Source organism: Cardiocondyla obscurior, linkage group LG05 (genome assembly GCF_019399895.1).
Source record: "Cardiocondyla obscurior isolate alpha-2009 linkage group LG05, Cobs3.1, whole genome shotgun sequence".
In the NCBI taxonomy this organism is placed as follows: Eukaryota; Metazoa; Arthropoda; class Insecta; order Hymenoptera; family Formicidae; genus Cardiocondyla; species Cardiocondyla obscurior.
The window spans coordinates 7,877,827-7,902,711 of NC_091868.1; the positions used below are offsets into that span (position 1 = coordinate 7,877,827).

Sequence of the window (24,885 nt, forward strand, 5' to 3'; positions counted from 1 at the left end):
CCGATCTCCACCCCCGTGGGTGCAGTCGTTTCTTCATCTCGCTCCGTGACCTTTTTTTTCGCCACGTCGTGCTCGTTTCCGCGCCACGTATGCTCGCGCTCGCGTTTTCAGGAATCCTTTTACCGCGCGGTGTTAGGGACGAGGTGTGAACGAAGAACCACAAGTGGCCCGGAAAGGGCGTCCCTACTCGCCCCCCCGGTGGTAACTCAATCCGCCGGCCAACCGATGCGGCCGGTCAACCCTGCCGTCGCCCGCGACTTTCACGGAGTTACGCGTTTTCCTGCCGACATTACATTCGGTATATACGGGGCATCGGTGGAGGTCCGATCAGCCACGGTCGATTGGAGCTACGCCCTTACACCACGGGAATAAGCCACGGGCGTGACGGAGAGAGAGCGCGAGAGGTAGAGAACGAGAGGAAACAGGGCCTAGGGGGTTGGCGAACCGCCAGGATTCCCTCCGAAAAGCCGAAGCGGAGATATCACGGCGCGGTGGGTGATTCACGTGCGCGCGAGCGAGCGAGCGAGCAGTTACCGACGATGCAACAAATTAACCGGCAGTAATTGGTTGTCGTATAACGTTACCTCGCAATTCGTGGAATTCTCTGGGGAGGCCCGCGGGCGTGTATACGTCAAACAGCAACGTCCGCCGTGTTATTTCAATAGCCGACCAATTGTTCGTAAATGCGTATTATCTGTATTGCCGCATGTCGCATAGCTCGAATCACTTAATCTCGAAGCGGACTGTGAAGATTACGAAATTCTTTTCTAAGTGTTCCGGATTCCGCTCACAGTTTCACGGATGGAAGTATTCGTATTTACGTTAGAACGTGCTCCGTCCGGTGAGTTAGCATTTTTTCGATAAGCACGAACAATAGCGCGCGTTAGCATAACCGAGGGAGAGAGAAAGAGAAAGGGAGAGTGAGAGGGCTAGAAAAATAATCAACAGATTTCTTTTATGCCTGAATTTTTTATTCCGTGTACTTTCGTTTTATGGATTATGCATACATCATGTGTATCGAATATAACGCCGCGTTGTACAAACAGAATGTCTATTTCTAGCGGAACATTAATCTTCATATAGCCCGTCACCCATTTATCTTCAGAAATTTAATATACGATTTAATTACCAAACCAGCCAATGTCATGAAGAACCGCGTGAAAAGTTTATATTAATTTGCCGTTTAAAAATACTATAAAATATTATTTGTTAACGCACGCACACGTAAAGAAGTTCAATCTGAAATAAATTTCGGTAGAAAAAAAAAAGGGGAAAAATAAAGAGGAAGAGAAAAAGATTAAAAAAAATATATAAAAAACAGTTAGGTTTATTATATTTTTGATGTACAATCAGTGTACAAATATTTTGCCAGGAGGCTTCCGAAGATATTCATGTGACAGCTATGGAGTTAAAACGTAATGAGTATCGCGGATTAAAAAGCCGCATCCGAAAATTAATTGGCGTGCGACGGCCTTCGCGGCGGCCGACAGCCAGCCGACGTAGTAATTGGGAAGAGAAACGAGAGGGCCAATTGTGACCACCTGTTCTGTTATGGGTGCGTGAACGAAAAGGGGCGTCTTAAAACACTTTGCGTACGCGTTTCACAATTCCCAACCATTACCTCGCTTCAAAGCGTCCCGTCGAGCACACTCGAACAATCCCCGAGCGGAATCCTTCGGCAAGGATTCGCACGAAGTTTTCCGGCGCGAAGTGCACGGACGTCCGTAAACGCTAATTAAATATCGAATGACATTAACGACGTTAACTACATCGACATCGCGTGAAAGTTGTTCTTTTTAGTCGTGCTTCGTAACGCCGTCGAGTTCGCGCGGACATTGCATTCGCTTTCTTTCTCCTCCGATGATTGAGACACTTTGTATAATTAAGTACGATGTTCCATGCAATGCATATAAAGAATTACACGTTAAGCCGAACTCACGCGTGCAGAGGCCCTACTTTGAAACTGGAAAGGAAGGAGAGAAAGTACAGTCATTACGGGTCATTAACCGCCTACGTAGCTTACGCGCGTGAAATGGAAATTTACATAATATACGCGTAGACCATTGTTGCTCAGGTAGACGACAGGTTGAAGGTCCCTTCACGCTTCTCGTCGGCTCGGCCGGTAGTAGCCGGTCATTTATTTTATTCGTGAATCTCGAGGCGCGCTCGTAACGACGCATCGTGCTCGCGGAACTTTCACGAGTTCCCTTTTATATTAGAGAGAAATTAGGACTCGATCGTCTCTATCGGACGGCCCGTTAGTAGAAATTTTTTTTCGTCTCGCGCGAGTCTCGAGGGGATAACGGCTCTCTCGAAAACTTAATAGCGAACGAAGGCCTCGTGAGGCCTGTCAACTGCGTTCGAGGTGCCAACGAGCGACGGCTTACTCCTTCCCCCGAGTCTCTCGTTAAGCGATGCTTACCGCGAGATACAAGAGGTGTAGGTAGAAACATCTTGCCGTTTCCCAGGGTGCACGAGGCGGTAAGATAAACATCGAAATTGGGACTGTGTCGAGCTGTTTTTTTCGAAGAGGGCCCAGGTAGAATTTCTCAAGACAATTTTTGACGACGGCCACTACCGTCACTTACCGTCCAAATGCACCTAGCTGCTCTCCTCGGAGATGACGGTGCTCCTTCTTCTGGCAGTTTCAAGTATTGCTCATTGTTCTGACGTTCGTCGCTACCTAGCTGTGACCATATTTTTTTACAATCGCCGCGTTGCAGTCAACACCTTCTTAGAAACAGAGATAAATGCGTCCTAGTCGATTTTTACAGTTTCGGGAAAAAAAAAAAAAAAAGAACACGAAGCAAATTAATTATTAAGCCCGTTGTACGACGAATCGAGGTAATGGCGGGTATTTTTGTAGATAGAAGAAGTCGGAAAGGCCAGCTATAACTGTTTTGTGTAAAATTAATTTATCATAAATCCTTCATCCGAGATTAATTGGTAGATAAAGATTAAGTCGTGAATCTCCTTCCGAGAAGGAAGGGAATGTTAATAACGTCGATGAATTCAAGCATATTCTCACTTGAAAAATGTCATTGCCAGCAGCGAGAGATGATTACGCAGTCAGAGGTTCCGTGGGAAGTTACAGAGCGAGATTGCATCTCTCTCTCTTAATGCCTCCGCAGGGGAACAAAGTTTATTTATCGCCGTCGGTGCATTCTGCCGCCTGTTTGTCATTATAAGTGATGTAATTTTAATAAGTCTCGAAGTTTCTATTTCTCGTTAACAATCGCGCTTCAGCGGTTTCGCCGGCCGTCGTCGCAAACACGTCGTGACTCTCGCTTCGCGCTGATGCCAGGCACATAAACGAAATACAAAATTGTAATTTGCGTTGATGCGCGCGATCAGGCAGGGATCGTTGTATCTGTCAGTTCTTTCAAACCAACGGCCGAGATATCATATGTCGCGTCCGTTTTTCGCTCGCATATATCTTCCGCGACGCTTACAACCTCCTTGAATCAGCGTCCAGCCCGCCGCGAGTGTCCCGTTTCACTAAACTGACCGGCGACCGAAATGGTAATAGGATCCCACCGCGGCAAGCAGTCGGAAATCCCTCGCAGATGTAACGGCAGGGGAAATATTCAAACGCTACGCTCTCGTCCCTATAAAATCGTTCGTGCTAATGACGCCGATAAATCTCGCGTCGCACCGAGAAGTCTTCGAATGCACCGGTGCATCTGCCGGCGAGAAAAGTACGTAACAGCGGGGAGATCCGCAATGAGAACCACTGCGATATCGCTTGTCATAAGTCACTCAGCGTGTGGTGTACAGCGAACACGGGCCTGTAGGATCTCTACAGGCCCGTTCTCGACTTCTTCTCTTTCATTCTATTTTCCTCAGTCCTTCGTCTTGCGTTCCCTCCGCGTCGGCCACCGATTCTTTTTTTATCGGCCGTCCTCCTCCGATTCACCTTCCTCTCTTTCCTCGCACTCACGCCCGGTTATCTCGTTATGTATTCAACCAGTTGATCCTACGAACATTTTACGGGCAAGTCCCGACGGACCACGTCGCAGGACATCGCGCGTCCTTTACCCCGCAGGACGCCCCGTCGCCGTCGAGCGAGTCGCTCATCCTGAACGCTAATCCAGTCGCGCCATCGAATTCGGTGCCACGACGCGATTCGGTTTAGTCATTAAGCGAGACAAGTAGAGAAAACGCCGATAATTTATTTTATGTTCCGCACTCAGATAAATTTTATGTAAGCGAGATAAGGAGATGAAGATGACTCAAGAAGTTATATATGTGCGTCTCGATACAAATCTCATATCGCAGCTATGTAAAATTCTTAACGTAAAAACATTATCGAAAATTTTTTATTGAAGTATACTTAGTTGACTCGCAATAGTAGATTTAAAATAAAAATTAAGTACTATTAATTTTAAACAAAAATTTTCTTTTGTATAGAGGGAGGAGAAAAAAAATTATCTCGCATACATCCGTTTCTGCTTTCTTTTAAACGTCGTTAGCTTGATTATTTGAACGACTCAATGTTGTACGAGATAATATACTTCGTATATTATCAGTCACGACTGACAGATAAAATATTGGATAATTTGCGATAAAAAATAAACTAAAAAAAAATAAAATAAAATAAAACAAAAAAAAAAAGATTTACAACGGTTATAAAACCAAGCGAAGGGAGAACCCCGGGAGGTACTCTCGGGGTACGTCCAGGTTTCCGATTTCGAGATTTTTTTCCCCGCGCCGGGTCCAACGCGCTACCTGGAGGAGGAGAAATTTCTCGCGCCGCAAAGTCCGACGCGACAGCGTGCGGTGTCGTGTAACAGTTTATTCCGAGTCTCGAATTTCCCGGCGATATTTAATCGATCCCCCCAGCGCGAATAAGAAGAGTACTGCGCGGCACCTGGGAGTTAATCTGAGTTTCGAATTTCGTGGATATTTTCCCGGCGATCCGATCGCGGTAACGCCGCTCCTCGCGCGTCGATATCTTCGGCACGAAAAGATACACGCCCGCGTGCAGAGTATCGTTCAGAAATAGCGCCCGGGCATCTGGCGCGCTGCTCGGAGAGATAGTTCGTGAAATTGATTCGCGGGCCGCTGGGAAAATATACACGCGGGAAAGAAGATCGTGAGTTACGAAATCCGCGCCAGGTCGGAAAAATGCATTCGTCTCCCCGCTATTGCAGCGCGTATATATACTTCGGGAATTTACGGGGCGGCGGCGCGACTTGTTCCAGGCGATGTAAATCCATATCTTCCGATCGAATTTCCTTCTTCTTCGTCGCCCAATTTATATGTGGCACGACGCGCCCTTACTTACACGATTGTTTTTACGCCTCGTGAATATGAAACGCTCCGCCGTACGCATATCTTTCGCGCGCTCTCTCCTTCTACGATTCTCTCGTTCTCTCCACGCCGGACCAGACCTCGCTTCCGCTTGCCACCCAAAGTCGGCATGACGATCATCCACCGGGCGAGAAAGAGGTGAGGAAACGGAGAGTTTCGAGGGAGGAAAAGAGAAAACGCATAATGTCTATTCATCGCCGATCGAAGATGAACGTTCTTTCCGAGGGTCCGCTAGCGTAGCACGCATTTGAATATGAAAATATGCCACGAATTAAAATAACACTGTGCCACGGAGCGCGATCTTAAATAATTCATGGAACTTTTCACTTCACCGCAATATATGCTTAATGTTACGATGATCTCGATGCCGAGGCGATCTCGCCGAGGTATATCATCGTAGTCAGCTGTTTTTGATTTATACAAAGAAAGTTTTAAGTTCCGCGGTATATACGGAAGCGAGCTCTCTTCAAGAATCGATTGAGACGATATTAAAAAATATTTTCTGTAAAGTCGGAACGTTATTCACAATTCTTACTTCTCATACTGATATATTATACATGATATTCCCAGAAGTGTTCTTGGAACCTTGAAACTCGGGTAAAAAAAAAGAAAAAAAAAATTTTTTTAAGTTTTAAAAGTTAATGTGGTACTAGAAAGGCTATAAATATCTGAGAAAATTTTTTACTCGGTATCGACTGAACAGTATTGTGTTTGCGTACCTCTTTGGGTCCGAAATTTATGGTTTATAGGTGTTTAAAGTTCATCGGGGAATATTCTGCGAGCCATAAATAAAGGATTCAGTTTGCGGGCAGGGGTACAAGGGCACTACGCGGCGATGCAATTAAGGCAACTTACCGAGACGGCAAATGCGATTTGAACTGACTTACGAAGTTTTCCACGTTGAAAAGAAAACTTTCGACTGTAATCTCGGGATTTATGAGCGCTCGCTCGCTCGCTCGCGCGTTGCGGATGCCGGTAGTTTTCGCCCTAATCTATAGCCGGGCATACATTATCTCGCGCGCCATTATTTCGTAATTTCGAGATCGGACGTGGCCGCGAGTCCTGCAATAATCAATTATCCCGCATGCACACCTCCATGCGTACCCGAAGTCATAACGTTCCGCTCGCTCTTTGAGCGTAACTTTTCTTACGGCCGGGTTGTGGAGCGTGTCGCATATCTTCTCGCCTTATCGTTATTTATCCGACAACGAGTTCAACCAATGTCCAGGTAAATAGGACCAGCGTGTAATCTATACACAATGACACAGAGATTTCTTTATGTTCGATTGTCGGGAGGGAATTTGGAGATAGCCACACAACGGCTCAAATCTTTTCCGAGACTACCGTAGTTACGCGTGACAGATAAAACGGTTTGTCCTCGACGTAGAATACCAAGCGGAATAATGGTGCAATACTTTTAACCACCATGCTCCTTACAACATTTTTTACCGTCGTTAAAAAAAAAAAAATAAAAGACACATAAAATGTGTCACTTAAACTGCAGTAAACATTCCGTACCCTTTTCTTCTTTATTTCCAAATTTTGAAATTTCTTCCCTTACTCAGGTAGCTCGTCACGTGCCGGTGAATAGAGAAATCCGTAGATATCGCCCGGCCAGCCGGCACTCGAAAAAACGCACCCGTCGTGCAACACAATTTTCGTTTTACGCGCTACATTTTCCGCGCGTCCGCGCTTTTAATGGGCCGTTTTGACACGCGTGGATAAAAAAAAAAAAAAATGCGGCGGCATAAAAACGGCCGTCCGGGCGAAATTAATTGCGAGCGGCAGGTCCGCGGCGGGAGAGAGACGCTCCGAAAGATTACACTGTTACTCGTTCCCGGTGTCTGATGCGGATGCCATGTAGCGGCGGTATGTAGTTACCGGGCGAATCGACGCGTTCCTCTGATAAATATATACGCGCGTTTACACGCCGAGGGCGGAGAGGCATGTACGGCGGCGGTTATACGATGAGAGCCGACACGTCGGTAAATTTCACCGTGGATCACTGGCCGCGGGTCTTACGACAAACGAAAGGGGAAGGAGCTCCGGGCACCGCGCACCGTAATATTCTGTCGAATTTACGGGGCGCCGTTCTTTACGGCTTTATTACGGAACTCGCGGCGCGAGTAAGCCACGGGTACGTGTACCCCGGTGCCTCCGCGACGTGAGAATGCGAATTCTCCTCTCTCACTTCGATTCGTCTTGCCGATTATCAAGAGAACCGGGCGCGCCCTGTCCCGCGCGAAACGCGGTTATCCGTTTCGTTCCGCGACTCTACGACACGCCCGGATCGTTTCCCTCGGCCGTACAAAGCCGATATCGTTAACTTTTACCGCGCCGTGTGTGATAATTTTTTCGTGATTCTGTCACGGGTTTTAGTGGCTCATTGTTTAACAAATGTAACTGCGCGATTCGAGAGGTTGACAGGAAATTGCACCGTGCGATGTTCGTTCAGGCTCTACCGCCTTTACTGAAGATATAACACACACGATGGTACGCGCATTGAGGGAAAAAAAAAAGAAAAAAGAAATATGTTATTTTCCTGAACGTTTTAAAACTTCATCCTCTATTTACGTTGCGCATAATCTTTTAAAATACAGCTATCAAATAATTAGAGTATTAATTAAATTTGAATATGCATGCAACATCATTAAGCATCGTGCAATTATGTTAAATAAATGTACTTGCGCTCGATATAAATTTTGATTTATGAGTCATAATGGGTCTTCATTATCCGCCGCTCGGATGGCTCGTCGCCGGAGAGCCTGGGCCGTGTAAAGAAACTATCGGGGCGATACAATTTTCCCTCGCAAGAAATTACGGATAGAATGTAATTAATTTCGCTCGCTGCTGTTATCGTTAAAATCTTTAATGAACTGGCGACATGCGGCTAAAAGAACAGACGTGATAGCCGCGCTTAGCCGCTGCATACTAATGAAAACACCTCGTCGTTTCAAGAAGTCACGTATATAATCGGTGCGTCGTCAGTTTGATTGACAAACCGCGTTTGCGTTGCGCGTGCAGGGGAAATATTTTTTTATTTTTTCTTTTTTTTTCGCCCACCCGATGAAAGAGAACTACCGGCGTCGTCGTGCACGGATATTACTCGTGAAAAGAAGCTGAATGACTAGCCGCATATTGCGGACCGGTGTAACAAGTACTCGCCGTCACGTCATTCGATTCGAGGAAAATAGAATGTAACTTTGCATGAAAATAGAGAGCGAATTAAGGGCCTCATTCGAGCCGTCCGTGATCTCACGAAGACCCACCGGCGCGATCTCGAGTGTCGCGTTCCGTTGAAGCCGAGAGTGGACGTGCCGCTGGAGTGCCGTTGAAATATATTTTAACTGTTCGAAGGGAAGTTTTGCCGTGCACTTCGATTCCCGAGGAACCGAAGAGACGTCGAAAACACTTTAAATCCTCACGGCGCGGAGGCAACCTCTTGTTTCACGTGTTTACATCTTCCGAAACCGGATCAGAGATTTGTATTACGTCGCCAGATAACGAGATGCGTATTTTTTTTTTTTTGTTAGACGGTTTAAGAAGAAAAAAAATTTAGAACGTTAGGAACATAAAGAATGTTCAATCCACCTCCACTAAGCACCTACATTTGTTGCGTAAAAAAAAAAAAAAAAAAAAAGGAAATAACGCAATGTACTCCAAATATTTTCGAGACAATTTTACCTCGCGAGATATTTTATTTATTATTTACGCCAATGCGTATTTTATCTTCAAACGAATCGTCGCTGCAGGAACTGTTAATTAGGACCTTTGTTCTCGATACGATACAAGCCTAAGGTGGAAAGAGAGGCTCGAGCGCAGCCTAGTTTACAGATGATAGAATTCGATACCGGCGGTAATGGATCACAGAGATACGATCGAGATTCGGTGTTTTCGCAACCACTGTACCAGCAGTTTGCTTCTCGTTCAGGCCGTTACATTTCGGTGAGATACATCGATCGGCGGGCGGATGCTCGTCCCATGAGGCTCGTTAGGAGGACACGATCGGACGCACCGCCGCGCGACGAGGACGGAATTATCGGAGAACGGCGAGAAATCCGACTCTCCGTAGGCGGCTTTATAATGCTAAGACGTCGCCTACCTGTGCCGTTGCACTTATTAAATCTCGCTCCGGCATCTTCGTACCTTCCATCTCGGGTTACTACTCGCGGTAACCGCCGCGCGCTGCCTACGCCTCAAATGTCAGACTTCGTCGCGAGATTTGTAGGAATCAACGTCTGTTATTCCTCGGACCGCGCGCGCCCGATTCTGAGCGTTTCATCGTTGAATATTCACCGGGGTCGTTTTGGCCTTATACCTCCGTCGACAGCTGCGAATGCTTACGTTTATCCTCTTTTATCGCGCCCAGCGTACACGATAACGGCGGACCCGCGTATGTATACCCGAAGCAGACGCGTAAATCAGACGAGGGAGCATTGTGCTCTTCCGCATCAGAAAAATCGGAAAAGTGGATGAGCATACCGACTTGTCAAGAAATATGTTATTAGATTTTTCATTGAAAATTTTACTCGACGGTTCTCTCACGGATGCGCTTTTATGCAACGTACGGCACGCTGCGCATCGCGTATAAAATGTAAAAGTAAATGCACGTTAAGTATTCAAAACGTACAGATGGAGAGAAGTTTCGGAACAACTGTCTCGTGAAATTTTCAGCTTGTTTCCAGACATCACTTACCATTATCGAAACGGAGTAAATATCTTGTTTACGTTTTTAATATAAAGTAGCAATATCTTTCGTTACTTTTCCGGGCTCACTTTTCTAATAACGTTTGCGAGCGAGGCGATGTAAAACTCCAATTCACCGCCGGATTCGATTGTTCGGAAAGATCCGACCGGGGCTATCTGATCTTTTTACGTTGTTTGCAAACTTCTGGCGAGTATTCTATACGCGGGGGCGGATTGCACGCTTTCTACGAGCGTATAATAGGACGGAAGTTGCTGTCTAGACCCAGAGTCGAAAAAAAGTCACGGTCGCGTCTGCGAGTAAAGGACTGCGTGAGAGACTGTATCTTGAAAATGGTCCACAGACCCCCGGAGAGCTCGTGTAGTATATCGCCCAAGTAGTATCCTTCATCGTCCTTCCATTTCCAACGTGGTCGACCTACGAGCAAAGGGACGTCACTTGATTCTGTAATATTAATCTGTGAGCGATGGCACTCAAAAAAAAAAAAAAGAAAAAAAAATACGTTTCTACCTAATATATATATGTATATGACGAGGGGCTCTTCAACGAGGCAGTCCCGACTCTTATTGGCGGGGAAGCACTTAATTTATATTAATTTTATTCTCTGCGCCGAAAACGGAGAACGTAGACTTAACGAGACTATATTTCTTCGATAGCGAAGCGCTCGATCGTCCATGCATTTTGATTGGCGTGCTAATGTAAAAAAAATAAAAAATAAAAATGACTGCGCAGGCTTTCGCCTTTTTTGCGCCGATTATGTCGATACTCGTTTACGAGCAGTTACGTAAAAAATTATAAAAGTCGAAGTGACCCCGGTAAAAATTGGCGTCTGAAAAATTGCCCAGGAGACCTCTCGAACGGCGCGTAATCAATTTCTCACAGACATGTTTACAGGACTCGGATGAACAGAGGCTAAATTACGTGGTCGAGGCGTGACGCATTATTATGAGAACTTCGAAAGGCGCGAGAGTGCACCTGGAATCGGTGCAGTGTTGATACGGGAACGTTATCTACGGCTCGTGACCACCCGACCCTACCGGTAAGCGCGACGCGTTATGTAGCGCATACCGCATGTGATGATAGGTGACAGGAAGTCGTAATCTACCCCTCCGCTATCTCCCGACAAAACCGACAATTGTTTACATCGTGAGATTTTTAAACAAGCTCCTAAGTAATTTATTCACGGCCCCCCCTTCATTACGTGCTCCTCGAACGATTCGCACGATAAACAGTGGCGTGCATCGCGTGTCGACTCGCGCGATCGACCCGTGAGACAATACTCGGTCGCTCGCGAAGAGAAATTCGGATGATGCTCCCATCCCCGTCCCTATCCAAAGAAAGAGAGTCTCGGAGACGATTCACTCGAGCGACCGGGCGCGAAAGCCGCGCCCCTATAAGCTAATTTTACGTTGAATAAAAACGCGTAATACCTCTGAAAGGGAAATCCATTTAACGTTCGCTCCGGCTTCTCAAGATAAATTGCTTTTCCGAGGGACGGGGGAAGCTGCCTTTCTAAAGCGACATTGCTCCAAGTTCGGCGGGGGTGACGGGAGTTCCTTTGCGAAAACCCGACGAGACCTCCCTCGAGAATCTCCCTGTTTTGGCTTCGTTTGCTGGTGGACGCCGAGCGTAACTGTCAACCGTGATCCAACAATGAACGCGGGCGCAGACGCGCGGTACGCGCTGCCGAAAATCCACAGGGGGCGAATATCTCGGAGTCGACTTCAATATGTGCCGGGAACCGTTTCTGCGTCTCTGTATCTAACGTCTCGGTGGTATTGAATGTCCGCAACCCCTCCGGAAAAACTTCGACCTGCCGAACGTCGTAAAGCGCTGTCTCTGCCGCGTCTACGAAACATTCGCCGAATTTAACGAAACGGGAGTATCGATGCTTTTGTTTTTCTTTTTATTTTTTTTCCTTTTTTATCGGATTTTGTATTAAACTTCTCGAAACCGTAATATCGAACGTGTCTTGGATTATGAACTAGAAAGATTTATCAAATATTTCACTAGGTTGCATTTTATTTATTTTTATTGGGAAGAATATGTAATAAAAATCATTTGTTGCGTTCTTACGAGCGATTATACGCTAATCGGCCGGTTGTGAATTTAGACCTAGGCTGCTGTGCGACCGCAAACTCGCGAAAAGGAATTCACGCAGCCTCGAATCGCCATTCCTCTTCTGACCTTTAAACTCCCGCCGAGAGCCGTCCCTTCCTCCTACCCTCTCTCGTTCTTACCCTTTCGATCCGATTACCGGTCGAGAGATTGCAACGGACCACCTGGCTCGTACGGGGAATTACATTCGAGAGTAGCGTCTGGACTCTACGTCTGAAGCATCGCGAAATGGTAATCGGAACCTGTCTCGTACCGATCGTCGACATTCATTTGCAAAGGCCGAGACGCGGACTCCGAGAAAGACTCGCCAATTCAAAATTCATCTTTTACCTTGCGCCAAAAATGATCTGCAACGATCGAATAGATTCACATTTCATACCTTAGCTCTCGAAGAATTTATCAAAGCGAGGAATACATTTCGGTCCAGTTACAGTCAGATAATTTTGGTCCACGTCGCTGCGGAAAATTTTTGACTCCCGAAGATCTCCGCGGTTCTTTGCAACTCGTCGCGGAATACCGGCCACCGCGAGGATATACCGTCACCCGAAAGAAAATCGACGACGTGCCTATTCGCGAGAGGAATATTCAGAGTGACGTATGTACGCGAAGAAAGAAAGGTTTCCGAAGGATTGACACAGGATCGCGATATCGTACGGAATTTGTTTGACATCGAGAGCGTCGAAACGAATCTTTAGCATGAACGAATTCGTGAGACTATTACTATTGACGTGCACAAGATATGCTATCGCGAATACGCGCCGCTCGCAGTTCTTTGACACATTCGGAACTGATTTTTACGCAACGAGCCGAGTGACGTTCATCCATAACCGAGAATCAATCGTTTTTCTACGTACCGTCCGCTCGACCGGAATCGAAGTCGCACTTGAAACGAAGCAGCTGCAGTTTATTAATTTGCGGCTCGGCGAAAACGTGACAGTTACATGAAAGAGTTCGAGTATAAAGATACGCGTATTCTCGCCGCGACACTACCGTGACTCTCGATATTTGGCTTCCCACATATTGCGTACGACTTTACGGCCGTAATAAACATGCCAGTTCCCGGGAACTTTTTTTTTTTTACTCGTTTCATTTTTCGAATATTTTTTTACTTTTTTTTTCTTTACTTCTGACACGCATAAACGACACCTCGCGCACGCCTAATTTTTCGCACGCGCGTCTGCCATGGGCGTCCGGCACCGTGGGCGCAACGTGACGTTCGCGAAAGCGCATAAAATTCGACGCCGGGACAGTTATGCGATATTCCCTCTTTCCGTCTCCACCTCTCAACCTCCCGCGTCCTACCCTCGTTCTCTCGTCTTCTTTCCGCGCAATAATGCTGGACGGCGTTTCGTTTTACGTCGGCGTCACTCTCGGGCGCGATAACGAACGGAATGGCGAGCAGTCGGGCGGAAAAAACGAAGGCCGGCGATATTTTTAGCCCGGGAGATCCTGCGACGGGGGGAAAAAGCTTCTCGCGGCGTTTAAGCGGCTTCGCATCTCGCAGGTGTTCCGGATGACGGAACGGGCGCGACGACGGGCGACGGAGGCTACTTATTATTCGCGCCTCTCGAAAACCGTCGGCCGTTTTAATCGTGGACTTTTTACAGACGCCTTTATTGGCGAAGTCGAGGGTGCCGTTTTCGCGCTCGCGGCGGCGACGCGGGCCCGCGCGGCGGTCATTTGCCAACGGCGACACGCGAATTGGAAAGTTTATCGCGTTGAGCCGCGCGCGCGGAGAGACCCCGGGATCGTCGAACCCGACCGCCTCGTGTCCTCGAGCTCCGATCTCAATACGAAGAGGTAGGTAGGTCCTCCTCGGAACCGGTCGTGACCGTACCTACGCGAGACGTCGTTAATACCGCACGAGAGAGCGAATCCACCTACGAGCCGAGGAGATGACCGCGTCTCGGCCGCTCGTAACCAGCCCGAAAAGAAAGCAATAAGTCGTTCGGCGCGGAGGGAAAGGCGGCTGGCGAGTGCGAGCGAGCGAGCGATAGGGAGAAGGAAAGGAGGGCAGAAAGCGGAGAATCGCGAACCGATAATAAATGGTCGTGGATCCAAAAGACCCGGAGCAGAAAGGGAGGCAGAGAGAAAGAAAGAGAGAAAAGAGGTGGAGGGCGATCCCGTCGGCCGTCTCTCGTTATCCACGCCACACGGCGCTCGGTCGCCGTGACGTCATCGCGCGCGCGTGTGGTGTGTGGCCCAAGAAGATACGTCGGGTTGCGGGGCGGGAAGAAGGGGGGCAAAGGGGGGGAGGAGGGGTGGACGCGCCGTGCGTTCCGCGGTGATGCTGGATGCACGCTGCTCGTGTGCGCCGCACGCAGGTGTGCGGCGCACCACATGCGCCGCGGATGTATTCCTCGCGAGTACGCACGCATCTCGTATGCATGTGCGAGCGTGCATAGTTTAACAGAGCCGAGCGGTGGTGTTAGTAGTGGCGTAGCAGCGACAAGGCAGCGTCCGAGGAACGAGAGATGCACCGATGCACGTCTCGCTAGCGTGTAGTAGCAGCTGGAAGGGAGAAAACCGAGGGGCCGGTAGCCAACGCGACCGAGAGCCGACGGAAACGTGCGAGGGCACCGGCCGTTCGCTCGTTTCTCTCCACGGCACTCCTCCGCTCTTCTCGCAGTACCGTGGCTCCCTCACCCTCGCACTTTGCAGCGCCTCCGTCGCGTCGCCCGCGTCGGAGTCAGTCGGTTCGTGTCCATCGACGTGGTCGGATCGCGGCTTGTTCTCGCCGAGTGCGCGTGCCCATTCCTCTCGTCGTGCCCTCGGTCATTCCGCGGAGGGAGAGCGAGCGCGCGTTACCGCCGCTGATTCCGGCGCAGCAAATATTCCGAGAAATCGGCCGTCGTGGCCCCTGGTGCCAGCGAGATTCGAAGCACACGCTGCGTCCGCGTTCTCGTGCGCCGCACGTCCGCACTCACGTTTAACGCCGGCCAATGTTTACGGATCTAATTTAGTGTTCTGCCGATCACCTTGGCATCGCGCGCGCACCGTTTACGCAGAGCGGCGCGAGTGACTTTAGCCGACGAACTGGTTTCTATCACCGGAGCGGATCGAGCGCCTCGTCCGGCGTGTTGGGAGCTCGCGCGCCGGCCCGGGGCGTTTTTATCAGGACACGAGGGACAATGGATTAATTCTCGCCGGGGTGCGAGGGCAGCTAGCGGGGCGCGCCGGCTGCGAATGCCCGGTTGTAAACGGAGCAGAGGTGCCCGGCGGGAGTGCGCGATAAATCAAGGTAAGAATCCGGCTTTGTTTTCGACGAGGGTTATCCGATAGCCGCGCGGCCTCTCATTGACCAGCCTCGCCGAACGGCGAGCCTGCCGAGCCCTTCTCGCATCCTTCTCTTTCCCTCCTTCTCGCTCTCGCTCTCTCGCGCTCTCGCTCTCGGCGCCTCTTCCTCTAATCCATCTCGTTCGGACGGGACTTTCTCTCCTCCCCTCTCGACTCTTTTCCGTTTCTCTCTGTCGGCTCCCTCTGCGAATGCTGCAAACGAGCATTCAACGAGCGCGTAGCATATATTCCTCTTGTCCTCGTCCACCGCACTGCCGCGCGAAGGCGGATCCGACGGCGAAGGCAAGAAAGGCAAGAGAGGAGAGAAAGATACGCGGCGCGTCGTTTCTCCAGATTCGGTACTGACGGATCTTGATTGCGCCTCCGCTCTCCGCCGCCGTCGTCCCTCCATGCAAATCCACGCCGCGGACTCGTCACAGTCGAAAGCCGCGCCGTCAGGAATCGCGTTCCGTTGAGACGAAAGTCCTGGTTCCCTTCGCGAAAATCGGGAGGCCGGGTTCGACGACCTCCGCTCGGGCGGATTAATGGTTGAAAAATTGAACGATCCGCCGTTATTTCGAGCGCGACGTGAAAAATTGACGATCGGCGAATGTTCCGTACGTTCGTAATATAGCGCGCCGACTCCGGGTTATCGGAAACCGACGAAGGTGGCTGGACAGATGCAACGTGCGGCTATTGAAAGTCGTTTGGACGCTGTTTTGAGAAAGCGCGATCCTTTACAAGGAAAAGTGAAATCGTTCGTTCCCGCAAAAAAAAAGGAAGAAAAAAAAAACGCGAGTTAATATGCTCAAACAGCTCATAGATCGCCCTGGCTAGACTTGGTGCTAAATTCGCGCAGCCGGTGTTTCACGGGTAAAATTTCCTACGCTCTCGAATTAGAACAAGTTCGCAGGCAGGATGCTCGACGATTCGTGGCTAGGCGCGTTATAATTTATCGGATATGTACACACCGAGAGATAGAGAGCGCGAGAGAGAAAGAGAGCGCGCTTAATACAGTGCAATCATTGTTATCCCGCGGGACGGCGGATGCTTATTTGCTTAATATCCCGGTCGATTGTACGAATCTGCTGCGCTTTCCGCGCCTTAAAGCCCACAGAGGAGTTCATATTAGCGAGACGCGTGGAGGATTCCGCGGCACACGCGGCGATGTTACATGCAAAACGCGATGAATTAAATAGAGGCTAAGTGAGCGAAATTCCCCAATTAGTATTATTAATAACATGGCCCAATTTGATGACTATATTTTATGAATTAAATATATTACAATTTGCTAAATTAATAAATACGTATATATAAATGTACATAATTTATTACATCGGTGAAATTGCGCGAGCTGCCGCAAACCTTCGAAACGTACTTTATTGAATTTTTTAAATAGCGAGAAAATTCTTTCCAAATTTTTTTTTTTTCTTTTTTATTGTTACCGCATTGTGCGACGCGAAGACAGATATTATTCATCCGCACAGCGGATTTCTTTACTTTATTGCTCGTTTAATCGGAATTTTACATTAGACAATGTCTTTTACGAGGGTCTTAAAATAATTTCAAAAGCACCGACTTCACTGGTGACCACCAGGACTCCATTGAAAAGTCAGGTACCGCGTAGACGACTTGCTGTGGCGGCCAACGTGTTAATCGTGAGTTTTCCTTTCTAAGCTCGTCAGCTCCGGGGGTATTATTATTCTTTTTTCTTTTTTTTCTTTCCAAAAGGCGTCTGCTAATTCGGAGAGACACATTGCCTTGTTAACTGGAAACAAACGCGCGCGCTTGTTTTGAGTGGAGGCTGCGATCGCTCTCACCGTGTCATTGCCGTGTCACGATATACGCGCGTACGAGTGAGTGGGCTCGCGTATAACGCATTACCATAAACACCGTTATGTCAACGCGCGGAGTCGCATCCTTGGCCGAGAAGCTCGCGCGGACGAGAAACGCGATGACGATCGACGGGCGTGTCCGCGGCACCCGATCGAAATTCCATCTAAAGCGCAACGGATGCGAAGGTGAATCATGAGAAATAGTCGACGCGCGCAAACGACAGACCGTGGCTGTGGCTCTTGTTTCATCTTCGTCGCCCACGCCCCGCGGATCCCGGAGCCGCGACGAGAAAAGAAACGCGGCGCGAAACCGCATCCGACGTTTATCTGCCGGGGCTTTTTACGACTATCGCGCTCAGCTTCCGGCGTGCTCGTTAAATTGGCGCGCGCACGCACTGCACGCGTGTAATTTACGAGCGCGCGGCCCGCGCGTATTTTTCGCGCTTGCACCGCGACTCCCCCTCGAATTCGGCGCGCGATAACGCCCGTGGCTTTATCGCGCCTTAATTTTCCCAACGGATGAATCCGGATATTTACTACCGACGATAAGGACGACGGTGTCGGCGTGACTTTGTAAGCTCCGTCGTAGGGGAGCCGAAAAGGTGCCGCCGCCGCCGCCGCCGCCTTGCAACAGGCGTCGTAACGCCTAATTACGCTCGCCGCGGACATATCGTACATATTTGCATCGCAAATCTTCCGCCGGGTAGCCGTCGACGTTGTTAATTTCGTTATTCTCGCCTCGCATGGGTACACAAGGCACCCGGGGATCAAGATATGAATATCGAAAGAACGCGTTGCGTGTACGCGCATAAAATAAATATCAATCTCCCTTCTAATACAGACGCTTGTCAAACAGCTGTCTTGGGGTTTTTAAAGAAAATTTCTAAGATCAGAGGTGCATTGTAATAATAAAAATAGATTCAAAGAGATACTTGATGAGACTATTATGCGCGGCATTAATAATTTATATTCCGCTTCGAAGAAAACAGATTATCGTTTCTCTTATATCATGTATATCGCATACGCTCGATATTAAGATTCCATCTTTCCCTCCTTCTTTCTCTCTCTTTCTCTCTCTGTCTCTTTCCACGATATTGATAGATTATACTTTCAAAATATCAGAACATTCCTAAAGTATCGGAATATTGAAGCAAAACTATCGATATTCCGAGCGTATCGTTGCTTATACCGTCGTAAAACTCTCGATGAAGTTGCCGCAAAAGCCTCAATGGAATTCCACGTCGCTATAACGGAAAATCCACGAATATCTCTTAGCCGCGCTTAGGACAATCACCGATCGTTGTTGGGGCGATGTTATCTTATCGTTTCCCAAGCTCGCGTGACTCTCGACTGTCTCGTTACGCGAAGTCGCGGGCTTAATCTTCGACCGAAGTCGTGCAATTTTCAGAGTGTGGCTTCAAGTGCGTGGGAAGTCACGTTAAACCGCGCGCGGATATCACCTTGCGTAGGCAAAAATCTTAAACGATGAACTTCAGCGAAAGGAAAATTTGAAAAGATAATTTATCTTATTATTTAAATTCACGCAACACCGAGCCTCGTGGGGTGTTGCCGATAGATTTTATTCGCCACGTAAAAATCATCGGTGGGAGAAAATATAATATTGCGCGAAACAATACATTTCGCGTTTTATCTACGTTAAAGGCTAAAGCGAGGAAGATATGAAATCGCTTCCGTTAAGGATAAGATTGAAAGCCTCGCGAGCGGCAGCGACACTTATGGACAGCAATAATTACCGCGGACTCATTTTGTTTCTCGTGCGCCACGATCGTCGCCCGGCGAGGCAATAAAAAGACCCGGGGCTCTCTCGTTTGCGGTGATATATCGTCCCGCGCAGGTGGGAGACGTCTACGAGCGGGCAATTCTCTCTTTCCTTTTCCTTTTGGATATTTTAGCGGCCGTTTGGGTCCTTTTACTACTCTCACGGGCGAGGCCAGCTAGCGCAATTAGAACGCGGTATAATTGACTCGTTCTGAATGCCGGCGCGAATGTGAATTATGTCGCGGACGCGCGCGCCCGGCTTCGCCGGGATGAAACGGCGAAGCCGGGCGCGCGAGCGTGCCGAGCGTTTAACATCGAAAAACGATATAATTTGCTCCTCGGCGTCACGATTACTTTATGGACACTTCGTCGGGTGGGATCGGCTTTAGGGCGACAACGCGTTAAGCCGCGCCGAGCAATTTTATAGACTAGCGCTCCCGCTGAAAGAGACCGTAAATCATTAACGAGATCGAGGGTGCGCCGCTGCAATCCTCGCGTTCATCCCCTTTATGCCCAAATTGTTCGTACGTTCCGAGCTGGAAAATTGATAGTTTATTCTTTATCTGTTTGTCTCATAAAAAAATGATCTCCTTTTTCTCTTAATTCGATTGTAAATTTTTTTTTTTTTTTTTAACCGTACGTCAACTTCGCGGTTTGCTGTTTCCAACGGTATAATCGATCGAGAGTGTACCGAAACGCGTGCACATTTCCCGGGAGACGTACGGGATCTTCCGGTGTAGCGGGCGAGAATACATTTCGCCCGCCTTGCTTTGTCAAAAGTGTACTCTGGCGCACTCGACACGCGGGTCCCCGCGTCGTGCTGGAGGACGCGTCCATCCGTTTCGCAAATGGATTCGCGGAGGCTCCAGTGGCTTTTCGACACGCTCGAGAGTCGGGCCCTGCGTCTAAAAAAAAAATCCGTGAATGGCGGAGGCGATCCGGAGCCGTGAAAAGAAGGGGACTTAATGAAAGAAAGAAAATGTTTACCGAAGCCGGAAGGGGCGAGAGAGTTGCGGAGCGAACGTTTAAACCCGCACCATCGACTGCGCGGTCCTCGTCTTCCTTTTATTTTTTTTTGGTTTTTTGTTCGAATGCTCGACAAAAGTTCGCGGCTCTACGCGCCATGTCGTGGTTTTAGCAATCTAAATGAGAAGCATTAAGAAAAGGAACGCCATTGTCGCATTTTTTGCGGCTCTCGAAAAGAACATTATTATTTACGAAACTTGGCCCGCTTTGTTCACGATAGAAATCGCAAATGTTTAAAAAAAAAAAAGAAAAATTTTTAATATACATTAACCTCGCGTGAAATCCGTCTAAAAAAAAAAATAAAGAGTATGATACACTTCCTACAAATTTAAACATTTTAAATTCGCGTGCTTGGAAATACTCCGCGATGATATGGATTTGCCGATAAGAGCGGCGGAGTAGCGATAGCAGAGATATCCTCGTCTGCCAAATTAAATATTTGACGACCCGCGATTCGCTAGCCGTGTGTTCCTACGAATCCGTTAACACGCTTTTAATCCCCGTCTTCTCACGAGACTTTTTTTCCGTCGTCGGGTTTCCGCGCGACGTTAACGTCTCCGAATGGGAGTCGCACGCTGCGTCGAGACACGTTGTCGCGCGGAGTCGTCGAAACGTCCGTGCGACCTCGAGGGTCGCGAGAATGCAATTTCTTTCATTTCCGACATTTTTCACGGCGTCGTTTACGCTTCGCGTAACGGGCGCGGATTTTTCTGCCGGCGGAGGTTAAACGCAATTATTTTCGCGCATTACGCGAGTCCGCCACGGTGTTTCCGTTCTGTTGTTTCGCGGAAAAGCTCAACAAGCGCAGTCCCGCTCCACTGGATTTTTTCGTTCCCCGTTCCCCGCGTCTCCCCTCGTTGTACCCTAACGCCGCAGCCGCCGCCGCTGTTTCCCTCGCGGGCGAAGCATTTTACGAGAGAATCCGCGCGCGCCGAGCCCACTTCCGAGCCTGTCCCTCCAGCTCCACGCTTCTGCGGCTGTTCGTCACGGTACAAACGAGAAGGAGCGAAAGCGACACCCTCCCTTTGTCTTGCGTTCCTCCTCGCGTCGGAGCAGGTGAAACCGCGTCGTGCGTGTGCGTGCGTGCGTGCATGCGCTCGTTCGCGCGTGCGGGTGCATCCACGCTGCGGCATTACTTATTCACTAACTACAGGTTACGGTGGAGGATCGAATCTTGACGATAAACTGCTCGTTGTGGTATAAAACGTTGTAGTCACTCTATATACAGGTGTAATGAGATAATAGGGAATCTCCGTTTTCCTTTTTTCTTCTTCATTCTCGGATCTTATGCGATGGATACGCTTTCGTTACTTAATTCTTATTCTTCTGGCTTCTTTTTTATTCCCGCACATTTTTCCGCGTCTCTGTAATTTACTCTGTAAATGCAGCGGCCGTACGTAGCAGCGAAATAAAATTGAAAAGTAAACGATTAAGCGGCAATTAGGGAAAAATGACAGAGTATATGTTTAATGAGCACCGGCGTGATCGCCGAGGACACGGTTTTAATAACAAGCTTCCGGAGACGCGGACCGGTTTCGTATATTAGATCTGCTACTTTTCCGATAATCGCCCCGCGAAAATGAGCCACACGCATCGACGACGGGGGCCACGCTTCTCGTTTCTCGCTCGCCGCCGTTAACCTCGAGCTCTTTAAACGCGGTTTTCACATAACAATTACGCCGTCGTTAAACCGGTCCCGCGTTATCGTCAGCGGCTGGATTGTTGCCGCTCCGGCCGCGATTCCTCATCCCGCTTAAACCGGAGTAGAAATGAAAATCATCGACCGTTTCTCTCCTTTTTTTTCTATTTTTTTTCGACTCGCGCGTCCGAGGAAACACGATTTCGCGCGCCTTGTCGCGCTGACCGGAAGAAGGTACCATTAGGAAGGATTTATTGGCAATTCGGGAGACCCGCGGGCTTTGTTTGCCGTACAAAGCACGGGCGTGCAGCGAGACAATGTCCAGAGAATTGCACGCGAGTCTCTTCCTTCGCCGGTACAAATCAGTTGCACGGACTTGTGGTCCTGTCGAGCTAATAATTAGCGACTATCGTCATGCCCGTTACACGCTCGTTACATCGTTATTCATACGCAGAAAAATTCAGCCGCCGACGACCAGACTCATTATTCGTTGCAGAAAAAAAAAATGTTATTAATATAATGTAATATTTATTCAGTCGGTCCGACGTTTCCCACACGCGCTAATATTAATTCTCGGTTACTCGCTTTATCAGAGGGAAATCTGGTGCTGAATACGTGAGCATTTACAGGCACAAACGGCTTAAATATAAATTAAGATAATCCAGGTTTTAACGGCAACCCGTGTAGGTTCAAGCGGCCTCGCGGCGCTAGCTTTCGCTGTCGCGATATCCGCTGGGTCCACCAGCCTCCGCATTTCCTACGTTCGCGAAATGAGAGCCCACGCGGGAGAAAGCCGCCACCGCTTCTCATCCTAATTGAGCAACGGCGCGTAATTCGTACGCTTCGCTAATGCGCGTGGGTCGCGCATTTTCGCAGAATCGCGATTGTACCCGACGTGACAGTCGTGCATCACCAAGAAAAAAAAAAGGAAAAAATCCCAGAAAAAGGCCTTTTGTTCGTAACGCGAATTAACGCCCGAGAGAACGAGGGAAGGAAATAAGTATTTTCGCCATTTCTATTTTTTTTCGATCTTTCTTTTGTATCAGTCGGTTTTATCTTCATCCCATCTCCCCTTTTCTCTGCGGGACTACCGTAGGAATCTGCATCGCGACACGAAGGTCCCCTCCTCGGGAGGTCAGAGGACCCCCGTGGATCGCCGCGAGATTCTCAATTGTGATTCCTCGTTCGGGAATCTGCAGCTCTCTTCGTTCCACGAGGGCGACGCGCCTCGCGAATAAAGGAACAAAGTGTCGTCCCTCACGCCGCGGGCTGCCTGATTTACTGAGCGGGGCAAGAGGCAGTATGCAAAACGCGAGAAAGAAAGCGGCGAATCGGGCATAAAATACAGGAAAAGACTGGAACGCGCAATATCGCCGATGCACAATAGCAGCCAACCGCGTCAACACACACGTGGGATTAAATAAAATACAAATATATTGTTACATTTAACTGTGCGATCGGTTAGAAATCAAATATCAAAAAGGCTACTCGTTCACGTGCAAAATAGAATAAAAATATCGGTGTTTCCTGGATTCGAGTATTTGTTAAAATTACTATAACCAACTTTTTTTTTTATACGTCACTTTAAAATCCATTTTTTTTTTTTCATATGCGTGCATTACTCCATTCGCGTGATTGTTCGCGGATCACGTGGTGAAAACAGCAAAAAAAAAAAGAAGGAAACAACAAATGATGGAGAAGTTCGATTGCGTGCTATAAAATCATAACCTTCTTGTTTCGTCGGGCGCGTAATGCATGAGCAGATGCGATTTTGTCGCGCAAGATCTTGCTCGCTTTTATCGGGCAACCTGTATTTCAAGGCGTGTAATACATAATAGAATGTTCCCGTAATCGCTCACGAGCCAATTTAAAAAATTGCAGCTTTAAAAAAACACTTTAACACGGCGCTACGGCGTGAATTACAATTCACAGTTTTTCCCTCCTTTTATTTTATTTTAATTTTTGATTTTTTTTCTTCTTTTTCGTTATTAAAAAAGGAAATGGACGTGCATAATAGATCTGGAATTGCAAGTTTCATGCCGGGCGATCGAAGAAATGCAAATTAAATCAATACACGGGAGTGACATAATCTATAATTCAATCTCCGGGTTGTAAATTTTTTACGAGCGCCATTCGTACGCTCGCGAGATAAAATAAATTTTTATTTTATTCGCCCGTTCCACGCACAGGCCGTATGCTCCGCGTTATAGAGAAGTGCATGCAAAACTCTGGCAAAAATTTATGTTCGTCTTGAAACGGCCGGTTTCACTTAGGTACGCGCGTTGGTAATACACGCTCTCATCCGAGGTAACGAATGTATTTCGCGGGAATCGTCGGCAAGATATCGAAAGGCTTTCAAGCGGCATAATCAATGCCGGTTGGGATTAGGTCGCACGCATTTTTCGAGCAATCGCAGTTTAGATTAGCGCCGCGTTCAAGGCCAGTCACGTTGATTCGGAAAATTTAACGTGCAGCTCTCGCGGGAGGCGAAGTTGGGTCGATAGCAACACCACCCTTGGAAAGCTCTTTCAAGGGTGAACCGTACGACGGGCGGCTGGCACGTCGGTAGTGGTAATGCTAGCGGTGGAGGCGGTGGTTACGCTGATGGTGGTGTGACTATCGACCGAGTGCCGACGTGGAACGTCGTCGTGGTTGCGCCATAAGATTTCTTGCCGTCTCCGCGCGCGTGGCTTTTTTTTTTTTCCTTTATTGCCGAAAGTTTAATCAGGCGTGCGTTTTCCCGGAACATCTTATAAATTATGTTCCTCTCGTCGGGAGAGAGAGAAAAACAAAAAAAAACAAAGAAGCGGACGGACGCAATGAAATATTCACGTCTTTGCCAAATTGCGAAAAGGGGTTGAGTTATTTTTGCCTCAGGAATACAATTCGCGAATTCTTTCGAGCGGATAAAATTTTCTTTTTCGCGAGTAGGCCGGTATTACTTTCGACGAGCTGCCGTTCGGAGGAAAGTTGTTTCCGCCAAATTTCCAGTTTGCGTTCGACTAAAGCGATTTACATAACAGACAGCGAACACCATGTTGATCAACGACACGCCCCCGTGGAAGCAAACGCGCCTCGTAACCGAGTCTTAATTAGTTTCCTTGTGGAAGCCGCGGAACAAGAAGTAACGATGTAGGAAGCTACCAGCCGCGTTCCCTATTGGTCAACACGCGTCTGCTCTCGACGGCGCGCCT

General features: G+C 48.4%; 1 protein-coding gene across 3 annotated transcripts in view; it reads left to right on the forward strand.

Annotated features, from left to right (window-relative positions):
• Fz2 (frizzled 2) overlaps positions 1–24,885 on the forward strand; it is a 61,301-nt gene that overhangs the window by 20,067 nt on the left and 16,349 nt on the right. Inside the window, exon 1 of one of the 3 annotated variants that reach the window (XM_070656972.1) lies at positions 14,454–15,377. The exons of the other annotated variants lie outside the window; for them this stretch is intronic. Coding sequence (XP_070513073.1) covers positions 15,323–15,377 — 55 coding nt within the window. The 5' untranslated portion in view covers positions 14,454–15,322. Of the gene's footprint in view, positions 1–14,453; positions 15,378–24,885 lie in introns of those variants that run through there. 3 annotated transcript variants of the gene reach the window in all.